The sequence below is a fragment of the Phoxinus phoxinus genome (genome assembly GCF_949152265.1).
Source record: "Phoxinus phoxinus genome assembly, chromosome: 22".
Lineage (NCBI taxonomy): Eukaryota > Metazoa > Chordata > Actinopteri > Cypriniformes > Leuciscidae > Phoxinus > Phoxinus phoxinus.
The window spans coordinates 24,130,691-24,144,907 of record NC_136897.1 but is presented as its reverse complement, the minus strand read 5'-3'; the positions used below and the strand labels follow the sequence as shown (position 1 = coordinate 24,144,907).

Genomic DNA, 14,217 nt, shown 5'->3' with positions numbered 1-14,217 from the left:
GACCATAAATATATTCAATTTTCACCTTTATTTTGAGCCTAGTTATTAGATTGCTATATAACACATAAATATCTTCTGTGTAGATGCATTATTGAATCTTGTATGTGTCACTCAGTCTTAAGTTGTGCAGTTTTATGGGAGTAATTTAGTTATATAGTTGTAATTTCAATATCATCTTTGACCGGTGGAAAAAAATAGAACAATATTATTTATTTAATGTTAATATATTTATTGTTTGATTTAATATATAATGTTAATTAATAAAAACAATTTATACATTATATCTTATTCTTATTTATTATACTTTTTGTTCATTTTGTTAATTATTTCTGATTTTATGCTGTGTGCAGAGAATGATCGTCATGTTTATGCTTGTGTGTGCCCGATGAAATATTAATGTACTTGTTTTGTTTACTTATTTAATTAGATATTTACTTATTTTCCTAGCTACACTTCTGTTCCCACAAAAGTATATGTTGTCACTTTCATGGAAGTCACATAAACAGTGATGAGGGACACCCTGTCATTCTTAGTTTTGCACGTGCAACAACCTTGCACAATTACTTCACAAAATGCGTTTTAATTTTGAGTTTAATTTTTCTCTTTTAGGTTGTGATTGGGGATAAAGTGGTTTTGAATCCAGTAAACGCAGGACAGCCTCTGCACGCCAGCACCCATCAGTTAGTGGACAATCCTGGATGCAACGAGGTTTGCCGGCTTTTTCCTTCAGTTTTATCTGTTTGTGCTGATGTGTATTACACCAGCCTTGCAATAAGTGGTTTAAATGGAAACATTATGTCTGTAAATTAGCTTTAGCTGCATAAAAATGTTAGCGTGAGGGCTTTTATGCTATGATAACCCTAATTTAAGATCCACTTTCTCTGCCAGAATACCTCTGTATTGTAAATTATAGTTTTTAGTAAGTGCTAATGTTCAAAAAATACCATAGTTTATTTTAAGACTCTCTTTCTCCTCCGTTCTTCTCAGGTGAACTCGGTGAACTGCAACACTAGCTGGAAGATTGTTTTATTTATGAAATGGAGTGACAACAAAGAAATCATTCTTAAAGGGGTAAACGCATCACATATAGTTCTTGGAGTCGTCGTTGAAGGATCATCTAGGCAGTTTTCAGAACGCGATGGTGCTAATTCCTTCTTTCCGTTTGCTAAGGGTGACGTGGTTCGGCTGTTTCATGCCGAGCAGGAGAAGTTTCTCACTTGCGATGAACACAGGAAGAAGCAACATGTGTTCTTACGAACCACTGGCCGCCAGTCCGCCACCTCTGCCACCAGCAGCAAAGCATTGTGGGAAGTGGAGGTGAGTTGCATGTTTCGTCATGAAACACTAAACTACATTTTCTGGGATTTTAATGGCGGTATGGGTGTTGCACATCATAGAATACAATGCTACCATTCGTTGTAGGAGAAAACTAGTTAATTTTCATCTTCCGGGTTTAAATGAGTCTTTGGCTGACTCTGAAATCGCCCCCTAAACCTTCATTCACTGTTAGTCCACTGTTCACTTGAAGGAATAAATGAAAACGAGTGAGTGAATTCGGACAGCCGTTGAGCGTACATCGGTTGCACACTCGTTATTGCGGTGCATTGTGGGATTGATTGAGTGCACTCAACGTCCACTATGCTTTCGGACACCACTACAAATGGCCGTCCCCTCAAATAGCGCCCTATTTCGGGCGATTTCGGATTCAGCCTTTGTGTCGACATTACAGGATGTGACGTTTTCTTAAACCTATAGTACATCGATGACTCGTCGTGTCTCATAATTATTCATGAGTCCGCATGTCCTTATCCTATAAGAAGGCGCCTCGCTTAATTATTCGAGAGCATGTGTTGATTTCCTATGACGAATGCATAACATTTTTGAGAGATGCATTAATAGCTCAAAATTGAGTGATTGTTTCTGTGTTGTAAAAGTTCTCTTCCATAAATCCAGAGTCTTCGACACAAATGTGAATCATCCACACTGTGAGTGCAACCGGTCTACAGCCCCGTGATATGACCGATCAAACGGCTTGTAAAAATGTAGCAAAATAAGCCTCTTATATATATATTCGAGGCTGAACGACATTTATTTGTGCATTAAATTATAGCTGTCACAGGATTTGTATGTATTTGTGTATTTTAGGGTGAGCTTAAAAAAACATGCATAATATATTTGTTGGTTTCATGGCCTTTTAAATGTCTCGTATGCTGGTTTTGATGCAGCTTATATTGACATTTCTCCCGGTCTCATCTTTCAGGTGGTTCAGCACGACCCGTGTCGCGGTGGCGCTGGTTACTGGAATAGTCTTTTCAGGTTTAAACACTTGGCCACAGGATCCTACCTGGCAGCAGAGGTGAGTGAGGTGTGTTCTGCTAGCTCGGGATCATCTCTCAGCTGTTCCCAGATCAGCACTAACATCTCTCTCTGGGTAGGGAACCTTACTAACTTCCTCTAGATATTCTCTGCCTGAAATCTGCAGTGTGTAAGATTTTCAACATCTCTCTGGATGTTTCTGTCACAGCCTCAAACCTCACTTGAGCTCAGTTTTGCTCAATTGGACGCCAAATTGGTTCAATCTTACATAGTGCAGGTTTAACCGCATCTAGGGTACTGTTCTTTGAACATGGTTGGTTAGACGGATAATTTTAAGGATATTTGGACATAAACCTGAGATATGTACTGGAAAATCTAGCCTATAACAATAAAAAAGTCAAGTATTTTGCTCTTTTTACATCAGCAGCCCTTTTTACTTAAAAAATTTACAGGATATGCAACAAAAAATCTCTTTATATGACAGATTTGCATTTTAGGAGTTGAAAATGAACATTAATTTAATAGGTGGAACAAGTTAATGCATTTAGATGAAGTTTATGAATTGTAATCATATATTATTTATACTGTTTACTATTATAGTATTTTTTATTTCTTCATTTTAATTTTTGTTTTTGTTATATGCTTATGTCATTTTTATTATATATATTTGTAAAAAAAAAATTATATTTGTATTTTTTTTATTTCACTTTTAGTTTAGTTTTGTTCAGTTAGTAGTTTCACTGCTACAGCTTAAACTAGTTTTTCTTATGCTTTAGCATAAGTTTTTCCATTTAATATTTAACTTTTATTTTATTTCATCTTTATTTAAATGAGCAAAATTGTTTTTAATTGTTTAGTTAATGATAATAACCCTGCTACTGAGATTTTTTCTTTGTTGGACCAGGAATGTGCATTATGTAAAATTTTTAAGTCATGGGGACCTTAAGCTTTGAAGAAAGGAAAATCTTATTTGTCAAGTTTCCGAAACATATCCTGCTAACCAAGTAAACCTGTTCAAAGATCAGGACCCCCGCTTTCTTTATTAAGTTATGCTTAATAAGTCAATCCATTTCCTTATCAGTTACCTGTCAAATAGAATGATGTGATTTGTAATTTTGAGGATGTGTTTGATGATTTTGATCCGTTCACAGGTTAATCCTGACTATGTGGAAGAGTCACAGGAATCACGTTCATCTGTAAGCGGTTTTAACTCTGTTAGTTCAATTCTTGTGTACTGTGTGTTTTTATATGGTGTGCTGTTTTTTATTTATTTTTATTTCTTGCTTCAGGTGGCGGATTTTTCACCCTTTAACTTCCAGGTACTATCAGTTATTCAAGATGCTTTTAACTGGAATTGTGTCTAGCACCTGATGATAAGTAGACCTGCTCATTTACCAGGCTTATACCTTCATCTTCATGTCAAATGCCCAAATCAAAGAATGCCCCTGTCCTGCTCCCTGCCTCTTTAGCTACCCATAATCCTCTTTGCATGGCGGTTGTGAATTGTCTGTGTGTTTTTTGTAACTTTGTTTGATTTTGTTGCTCATTATATCTTTACAAGATCTATCAACAGCATTTGTGGGCATCAGTGTTATTTTAATAGTATATCTATATAATGTAATGTGTGACCCTGGACCACAAAACCATTTACACGGGTCCATATATTTTTTTTTTTGATATTTATACGTCATCTGAAAGCTGAATAAATAAGCTTTCCATTGATGTATGGTTTTTGTTAGGATTGGACAATATTTGGCCGAGATACAACTATTTGCAACTATTTAAATGATGGATAATTCCAGATTATCTGGAATCTGAGGGTGCAGAAAAATCGAAACATTGAGAAAATCACCTTTAAAGTTGTCCATTTATGTTCGCGATTGTGCTGCATTCATTCACAAAAATAAATGTTTTATATATTTACGGTAGGAAATTTACAAAATATCTTCATGGAACATGATCTTTACTTAAAATCTGAATGATTTTTGGCATAAAAGAAAAAGAGAAATTTTGACCCATTCAATGTATTGTTGGCTATTGCCACGAATATACCCGTGCGACTCATGACTGGTTTTGTGGTCACATATTTTGAATTACCTTTTTTTTATTTTTTTTATTTGTCTCATTCTAATTTTAATTTAAGTTTTAGTAATTTTGTTATGTGCTTTCGATATTGTTTAAAGAACATTTTTTTTTTCTAATTAAAATTTTTTGTGTGACATTTCTAAATAGTTTTAATTAATTTATTTTAGTTTTAGTTTTTTAGCAAGGTTAGTCCTTCAACCTTAAATATTTTTTTTCAGTTAGTTGCCCTGACAACATTTCTAATTTTCATTTCATTATGCATCTAAAATTTATATATTTATATTTTTTCAGTGTTATCTTCACCGAATTTTTTTTAAAAGTTAGCAATAACCACATTGGTTGCAATGAAAGCAATTTAGTAATTGAAAATGTAAAAGGTCTACCAACCTTTTCGGTGCAAAATTATATCAAGTATTATAACTATCATGATCATATAAAACAAACTTTTGCATGGATACAGAAATGAGACTGTTTACATACAGAGAGAAAAAAAAATCAATTCACCTAGCACAGTAGTCCCACCACAAAAATTACAACTTTGGCAGCCTTTCAGCTCAAATTCATATTTTGAAGTGGAAGAAAAAATGTAAATGCTTTAAAAAAAAATACAAGCATCACATTTCTGTTTTTAAACCCAATTGCATTAAAGATTTTTATAATAAGAAAATCAGGGACAGGTCAAATTATTATTTTTTTTAATATACATTTTTATTTTTTCTCGAGTTAAATCATTAAATCTCCAGTAAACTAATCTTGATTTAAAAATCTTTAGAAAACCGCACTGGAAATCGAAAAAAATCCTGAGGAAGAACATCATTTTTATTGAAGTGTGATTTAGAAGATACAGTAAAAGTTATGTCCATATTCTAGTTGTTAAAAACAAAGCGAATCAAGCTACTTTTTTTTATTTTTTTAATGAATTAAAAAGTAATGGATATGTGTAGGAAGTTGTATTTTCAAACTCTGAAGTGCTGCTAATACAACTAATTGTGTTTATCCCTAGACGTTTCATGTAGCGAACATGACGTATTGTATTCCCTTCAATATATTTCATAAATTGTCTTTACTTAGTCTTAAAAAGGTCTTGAAAATGCCTTACCTTCATAAAACCTGCAGAAACCCCAGAAAAGATCATTTATTTTTTAATTGATTTGACAGTTGGTGTTCAATCATTTGTAGAATGTCTTCTTTAACCAACCACACGGTGGCGCTATAGGTACGGGTAAACCAGTGTGAGCACGAACACAGCACCTGTAGGTGGCAGTATAACACCATGACTTGATATATAGCATCAGTCCCTCCTGTTGCTTGTGTGCTTGTACTTAATAAGCTCTGCACACAAATCTCAAGTTAATCATTATGTTTGCCGATAACAGACCCTTAGGTCAAGTTTATAAAATCAAAGAGTTTCTTTGAAGGTAACTAAGAATCAACAACAGTTACCTTTATTATTGACTACTAAAGTCTTGTTTTGCTGGAACCCACATGTGACTGATCAAGAGATTTCACATTCTTCTTCATGTTCTTGTAACTGTATGGGCATGAGGGCTTTGGGGAATTTCAGGTCACATGCAGAGTTGTAAACATGTCCCGAATCAAAGATTGTTTTGTCGGCTAATGGCATCACTTTTTTTCTCAGTCACATGATCAATAAATCAGCCAAGGTGATGCGTCTCTATGGTTACAATGTCTCCTCTCCCCACTAGCTGGACTCGGAACATGACGCCCTGCGAGCACGTCTGCGCACACCCAACGAGAAGGTCATGTACAGCCTCGTGTCCGTCCCCGATGGCAATGACATCTCCTCCATATTTGAGCTGGATCCGACCACCCTCAGAGGAGGAGACTCCCTTGTTCCCAGGTACACTCCACCAAAGTCTAACTGGAGACCAGTAAAGTCAGGGTATAACCTTGTACAGGTTTAAAAGTTACAGTTCAAAGCTATTGATATAATGATGATATAAAAACCCTCTTGATTGGTCACCCAAGAATGAAAATTGGTCATCATATATTGAGATGGATATGGGTAACAAAACAGTTTTTGGGCCCCATTAACTTCCATAGTATGGAGAAAAAAATACTATGGAAGTCAATGGGGACCATCGACTGTTTACTTAGCAACATTCTTCAAACTATCTTCTTTTATGTTCAGCACTAGAAAGATATTCATACAGGTTTTAAACAAGATGAGGGCGAGTAAATGATGACAGAATTTTAATTTTTGGGTGAACTATCCCTTTAAATCTACATTTTTAACCATATGTTTACAGGCAAATCGAAATGAACCGTGGCTTGAAGAAAATTATGGTAGTTTTAAGTCCATTATAATTACTTTAGTTGACTTTTGACTATCTTTCATGACAGTTAAGCATATTTTACCTCCAAATTCTCACCCTTATGCAAAAATAGTGCTCTTTTTTTAGTAAATAATGATGTATTATTTATATATTAAATTGGTTTTGATTGATTTAAACAAAAATATGTTTACAGTTTAATGTGTGATGTTTAACTGTAGAAGTAAATATTACTACAGGCCTAAATGTTTTTGAGAATGATTAGAATTCCAAATAAACCTTACAGTATAACAGAGAATTTGAGGGGAAATGAATTACAATGATTGAACAATGCAAAAAATAAGTCTTTTTTATGCAAAATGTAATGTCATTTTTTAGGAGGAAGGGTGACCTGTAAATGTTCCTGTTTCCGATGCGTTCACACCATACACACTAGATTCATTTCTCTTATATTTCGCTCTTATTCTGTTGCCAGTTAAAGTTGTGAGGAGTGGAATAAGACCAGACTCGAGATTCGACCAATGGCAGACAGTGGCTGGTTGTTATGTTGTCTTCAGGCCTGCAGGATATTTCAATGAAGTCGTAAACAACTCTAAGTGAACAGAAAGAGAAGACAAACTAGTGTGTCTGATGCATATGGCTATGGATATAAGTCACGGGAAAGATGTAGTTTTGCACACACGCATCTCCCTGGTACTGAAAGTCGACCTCATGATGTCTTGCATCTCAATGAATCATGCGTGACACAACAGGAGAGAGGTGGAAAACTGCACACACTAGATCACATCAGACCCTTTGTCCGTATACCACAAAACCCAAATGCTTCCAGGGTGGAGAGTGCACGTGTCACATTGTGTGTGTGTGTGTGTGTGTTGCCTCATCCAGATACCTGCAAATTCTGACTTTTCTTTCTGAAAATAGCCAGGAAAGTCCCGACAGGGTGCGGAGGCAGGAAACCAGGGTGACCGTGCACTTTGCCAGCGTGATATCTTTCCATGTTGTTGAAACATGTTGTTAAAATAAGTTGCGTAACCGCCCACCCCCATATTCCCTTATTTATATGAGCAATCGCTTGGAAAGTGTTTTTATAAAGTAATCTTCCTTACTGCTCAGAAGCAGAACGTAGTGAGGGAAATTCTGTTTTAGGATTTAATGAGTGAATCACATGAGAACATAATACGCATGTGTGTGTTTATATGTATGGACACAACCTGGAAATGTTCTCACACACACACACACACACACACACACATATATATATATATATATATATGAGAATTCATACAGATAAACGCACACATATATATTCATATTATGTTCTCATGTGATTCACACCGGGTGTGTGTATGTGTATATATATATATATATATGTATATATATAGTATATGTAAGGTGTATTTTCAGGGAACTGCAAGGCTAAAGTAGTTCCGGCAGGTCTTGACCGCATTACAGTTCCATATCACTTCGCGTAGTTAACAGTAATAACGGAAAATAGGATACAATTCATAACAAGAAAAAGCATGCAGCCCCATGCACTTGATCTGCAATTTTCAATGTCTAGCTTCACAATCAATGGAAACATGCAGGGAACCGTACGGGGAACTTCGCTTCACGTCGTGACCGCATTACCACCTCGGCCTGTCGTCAATTATTCCTTACATATATATATATATATATATATATATATATATATATATATATATATATATATATATATATGTGTGTGTATGCATGTGTGTGAGTGTTTTATTTTAGCGTTTAGCATGTTTTCCATTGTGGCATTATTTTTATTATTATTTTCATGATAATTAAGTTTCTTTTCCCCATCAAATTGTATTTATACGTAATTTTTGTATTTTGTTGATTTAGAATCACACACACACACACACACACACACACACACACACACACACACACACACACACACACACACAGTATACACGCATAATATTATTTTTATATTATTTATTATATTATTTATATTACTTAATAATAGAATAATATTATTTTATATTAATTTATAAATGAATGAATGAATGAAAGAATGTGTGTATATATATATATATATATATATATATATATATATATATACATATACATATATATATACGTTCTTTCATTCATTCATTTATAAATTAATATTAAATACATTACAATTTAAATATGTTTTTTATTGTTGTATTGCAGACTTTTTTGCATTATATATATTTATAAAAAAATAAAAAAAGTAAGTGTCCTAAAAATAGGTTTGAATGCAGACTCTATTTGAATACAGTCTGATTTGTGTGAGCATGAGCTAATGATGGATGTGTGTTTGTGCATCTTGAATCAATGGCTGCTTCTTGTATATTGAGCCTACGGGCCTTGAGCATATCCATCGATTATACAGCCCTCTCAATCACATGCTTTGAATGGATTTCATGCAACACTAAACTGCTGACAGGAACGGCCAAATGTGTAATAAGCTGAACTGTGGCAATATCTAATACGTCTGAATGCCGTGAGTGTGTGCGAGAGAGAGATCATCTTTAAGTTTTATCTTAGGAAAAGAGGATTTTCAAAGTCATGAATTTAAGTGTGGCCTGAAAGTTACCTCGTTCTCACACACCAGCGGCTCCTCTCAGGACATAGGAGATGTGACTAATTAGTCTAAGGGAGCACAGAGGGCACACTCACACACACACACACACACACACACACACAAAGGTAAGCCTGTTAGTCACATAGGCGATTATGCAGGAATTATGCACCGATTATGCACCGTGCCAGGAATACAGCCGTGTCTGATGTCCACTTGTAGCCCATCTAAAACGTGTGTATGTGTGTGACTGAGTAGGGGTGGGCGATATGGCAAAAATATCACATCACGTTTTTTTTCCTGATCCACAATTTTATCACAGATTTTTTTTCTTGTTGGTTTTTAAGATTAGAATAGCCAAACTAATTTTCCTATTTTAAAAATGATCATTTAGAAGTAATTCTTATTTCACTCTATTTTATTTTGTTATTTTACTGACAACTTTTACAATCTCCCTTTAAAGGCAGATTGTGGAGACATTTTAATTGTTTATGATCTAAAATCGTGATATCACACACCCCTATGACGGAGTGTGTTTGTGTGAACTAGGTCCAGTTTTACTTCCTGGTGTGTATAATAGAACTATGAACTCTGACTGTTTGGTCACGTTCAAGCCTCAGTTGAATGAGGCGCTTATCAGATCCTCATGAAAGGACTGTCCTTCACACGTGACACAGAACTAAATCATCATTTTCGATTTTTTACTCTTTTTTTTTTTTTTTTTGAGTGCAAAAATAGGCTCTGGAATGAAAGAAAAAACAAATTTATTAATAGATTTTTAATGATAGTGATTCTTAGACTTCTTAATTCTTCTTAATTATTATGGTCACTCGGGCTGCAATGATTTGATGCAGTAAAAACAGTAATATTGTGAATTATATATTTACTTTTTTCTATTTCAATATATTTAAATGTTTAATTTATTAGTGTGATTGCAAATCTGTATTTTCAGCACCATTACTCCAGTCTTCAGTGTCACATGATACTTCAGAAATCATTCTAATATGATGATTTGATGCTCAAGAAACATTTTTTATTATCAATGTTGAAAACAGTTGTGCTGCTTTAATATTTTGGTGGATAATGTGAAAAAAACTTTCCCCAGGATTTTTTAAAGAATAGAAAGTTCAAAAGAAAAGCATTTAATTGAAATATTTTATAGCATCATAAATGGCTTTGTTGTCACTTTTGATACATTTATTGCAACTTTACTGAATAAGAGTATTAAAGGTAGGGTAGGTCAGAATTGTCTAAAAAAACTTTTATTCAAATTTGTTTAAACTGTCTTTATATACCAATACATAATTAAAATGCTAGTACTCTGAAATAGAGAGTATAAAAAATTGAGTGACTCTAGTGTATTTAATCTTCAATAAACACAGCTCATTAATTCCATTCACTCCCACCTAAAAACGGGTGCGCGACTGCCGCACGTGGGCAGAGCCAGTAATAGCGGCGGTAGTCATGGCGACGGAGAGTGACAGTCGCGCAAGCCAATCACTTGTTTCGTCCCGGTAATTAATGAGCTGTGTTTTTTGAAGATTAAATACACTATAGTCACTCAATTTTTATACTCTCTTTTTCAAAGTACTTACATTTTAATTATGTATTGGTATATAAAGACAATTTAAGCCAATTTGAAAAAAAGTTCTTTAGACAATTCTTACCTACACAACCTTTAATATATATATATATATATATATATAGCCTATTATAGGAGCCATTAGTTGGACTAACATTAGTCCTAGTTAGTCTAGGACCCCAACTATTAGTTGACAACATATTTTAAAGTCTTATTTACACACGCATACACAAAAATTATGCCAAATCATGGGTAGAGTGTTTCTTTCCATAATGTTCTTTTTTTTTTTTTTTTTTTTTAGCATTTAAGTAAAAAAGTTTTCCTCCTCACCCTCATAAATATCCACTGCAAACTCCACTGCACATTATCCTCACTAGCATTTTCTTTGTAAACTTTTTTTTTTTTTACTTTTGATGATGCCAGGATGTTTTGCAAATACTAATGGCTTGTTCAGACCAGTGTCAAAAAAAAGCCACGTTTAAAATATCAGTGTGAACATGTTTGCTTGCAGTGTGAACATTGCCAAAGTGTGAGAGAGTAATATGAACGGGTGCATGCTTGTAGTGATGGAGTAAAACAAGAGTGAATTAACAATCCGGCCTGACAGGTACTGCATTTCCTCGTAGGGGTGTGTGTGTGTGTGTGTGTGTTTAAAGTTTAAACACTAAGAACAATAGAGGCTTTGATAGCCAGTAGGTTTGTGTGTTTGTGTGTGTGTGTGTAACTGCTGTAGATACCCCGCAGGCACTGTTGGAGTCAACGGCATGAACTCAGGGAAGGTTCAGGTTTGGATTGCGCAATATCACCACAACAACTTAAGTCTGCAGATGCACGAGTATTAAAGCGAATTACTTCAACTTTTTATGTCAGAAGCACCTGAACATATATGATGCGATTAGATCTGACTTAATAAACATCATGTTCCATACATTAGAGTTGCGGTGTCTGTACGTGGGTCAGTGAGTTTGTTTGACATCCTCAATAGAGCCAGTGTCTGGCCTTAGACAGTTCTATCCTCTTATGACTGCTATAGAGACAACTCGACAGTCATTACACATCACTGTACGACATAGATCGATGGGGTGGGTTATTATGTTATATGTTATAATAACACATTATTATTATTATTATTAAAAATCTATACTGTAAATGGTTTTGTTCAAGAGGAAATGAGCCCAGGAAAGCCCGTTAGCTTAATTTGACCAGCAGTGTATCATAATATGCATGTTAATCACCAGGTCTTAGCTTTGATTTTTGTTTTGTAAGCAGATAATATATTTTGTTATCTATGAGTATCTATGTTTATTATTGTCCTCAGGAACTCGTATGTGAGACTGAGGCACTTGTGCACCAATACATGGGTCCACAGCACCAACAACCCCATCGACAAAGAGGAGGAGAAGCCAGTTATGTTACGGGTGGGTGTTGAACAAATAATCCGTTGTCTGAATTATTGTTTTAGCAACTATTAAAATGATAATTTTTTAAATAATTATCATCATTATTATTGCTGTTGTTGTTATTGTAAATATTATTTGAAATATAATGAATATGCCACAGTGAAAAAAAAAGGATATGTTAAATCGGAAGTTACAGAATGTATAACAAATTATTTTAATAGATGTCGTCTTCAGCTTAATGTTGCTAATAATAGTAATAATAATCATAATTATTATTATATTTGAATAAATAATAAATGCTATTTTAAATATAATTAAAAAGCCATAGTAAAAAAAAAATGTATAGCCTGTATAACAAATTATTTGAATAGCTAATTGATAATAATAATGATAATAATAAATGATAATTTCTAAAATATTTCACCATGGTATTTTTATTATATTTAGTCTATGTATAATGTAAAACAAGTATGTAAAAATATGGAGAAATATTTTAATAAATTCTAGGTGAAACAGAAAGTGGTTCATACGCAGTTTGGAAAAGTATGCAATTTGATTTGAGTCATTTCCAGGTCTGGATATTGACAAAAGAAAACCGTATGGAAAAATATTCCAGACTATTTCTCCTATTCGGTTTTCTAAAATATAAAATTAAGTAATTATATTAATTCTAAACATAAATGTATCATGCAAGCAGAGTCATGGCAAAAGTTTAGGGGGGAGGGACAATACAAACATTTATAGGTGACTATACTATATTCAAACACAATGCTGAAACCATTTACTTTAAATATGGTCTAAAAAGATCTACAGATAAATTTGGAAATTTGAGAAAATATGGAATTTTGAAATGAAAAATGTGTAGGATCTCTGTAAAAAACTGCCATCTTCAACATAACTTTGCTCATGATATTAGTGTTGCACTCAATTACAGTTTGTTTTCCCTTTCAGATTGGCACATCACCTGTCAAAGAAGATAAAGAGGCCTTCGCCATTGTGCCAGTCCCTCCAGCTGAGGTGAGGGACCTAGACTTTGCCAACGATGCCAGTAAAGTGTTGGCATCCATCGCTGGCAAACTGGAGAAGGGCACGATCACCCAGAATGAAAGAAGGTACAACCCCTGAGACTTTCTGGAATAGGAATGTGCTTGGGAAGTGCTTTAGTGACTCCTGACTTGTTTCGGTGTATATATAACTATATATACAACATTTTCAACAGATTTTGTCCTTGATAGCCACTGGGAAGAGTTTAACCTGACATTATAATTACCATGACATTCTTTTCTCTCTGCATCCTGTAGGTTTGTCACTAAGCTTCTAGAGGACCTTGTGTTTTTCGTGGTGGACATTCCCAACAATGGACAGGATGTGTTGGAGATCATGGTCAATAAACCCAACCGTGAACGGCAGAAACTCATGAGAGAGCAGAATATCTTGAAACAAGTAGGATTTTCTTCAATACCTCACATTTCACCTCGAGTGCTTAAAAGATATGTCCTTCACCTAAAAAATGTACATTTTTAGGGTTAGAATAACATAAGAGGGAGAAAATCATGTCAGAATTTTCAATTTTTTACTAAATATCCCACAGAAACTGGTTATGATGGATTTTAGAACGTCTGCAATCTTGATTTAAATGTCAAGGCTCAAAAAAGTCTTTTGCAAACTTAAACCTCTTAAGTTTTTGGTCAAGATGTTTGTTTTCTTGAGACTGTGTTTAGATGCTATAGATGCATCAGTAGTAGTATTCATTCCAGTCTCCATCTATAGATCTTCAAGCTTCTTCAGGCCCCGTTCACAGACAGTGGTGATGGTCCCATGTTGCGTCTGGAGGAGCTGGGTGACCAGAGACATGCCCCCTTCAGGCACATCTGCAGACTGTGCTACCGTGTGCTGCGACATTCACAGCAGGACTACAGGAAGAACCAGGTGGGTCTGCAGGAACAACCATAGATATCATAT

The 14,217-nt window shown here is 34.6% G+C and overlaps 1 protein-coding gene across 1 annotated transcript in view; it reads left to right on the top strand.

Moving 5' to 3' along the window:
* itpr1b (inositol 1,4,5-trisphosphate receptor, type 1b) overlaps positions 1-14,217 on the top strand; it is a 124,334-nt gene that overhangs the window by 22,114 nt on the left and 88,003 nt on the right. Inside the window, exons 7-17 of the mRNA XM_079597118.1 lie at positions 610-708; positions 988-1,071; positions 1,171-1,317; positions 2,261-2,356; positions 3,468-3,512; positions 3,606-3,635; positions 6,108-6,262; positions 12,174-12,273; positions 13,207-13,367; positions 13,557-13,698; positions 14,026-14,184. Of these exons, the coding sequence (XP_079453244.1) occupies positions 610-708; positions 988-1,071; positions 1,171-1,317; positions 2,261-2,356; positions 3,468-3,512; positions 3,606-3,635; positions 6,108-6,262; positions 12,174-12,273; positions 13,207-13,367; positions 13,557-13,698; positions 14,026-14,184 (1,218 nt within the window). The remainder of the gene's footprint in view (positions 1-609; positions 709-987; positions 1,072-1,170; positions 1,318-2,260; positions 2,357-3,467; positions 3,513-3,605; positions 3,636-6,107; positions 6,263-12,173; positions 12,274-13,206; positions 13,368-13,556; positions 13,699-14,025; positions 14,185-14,217) is intronic.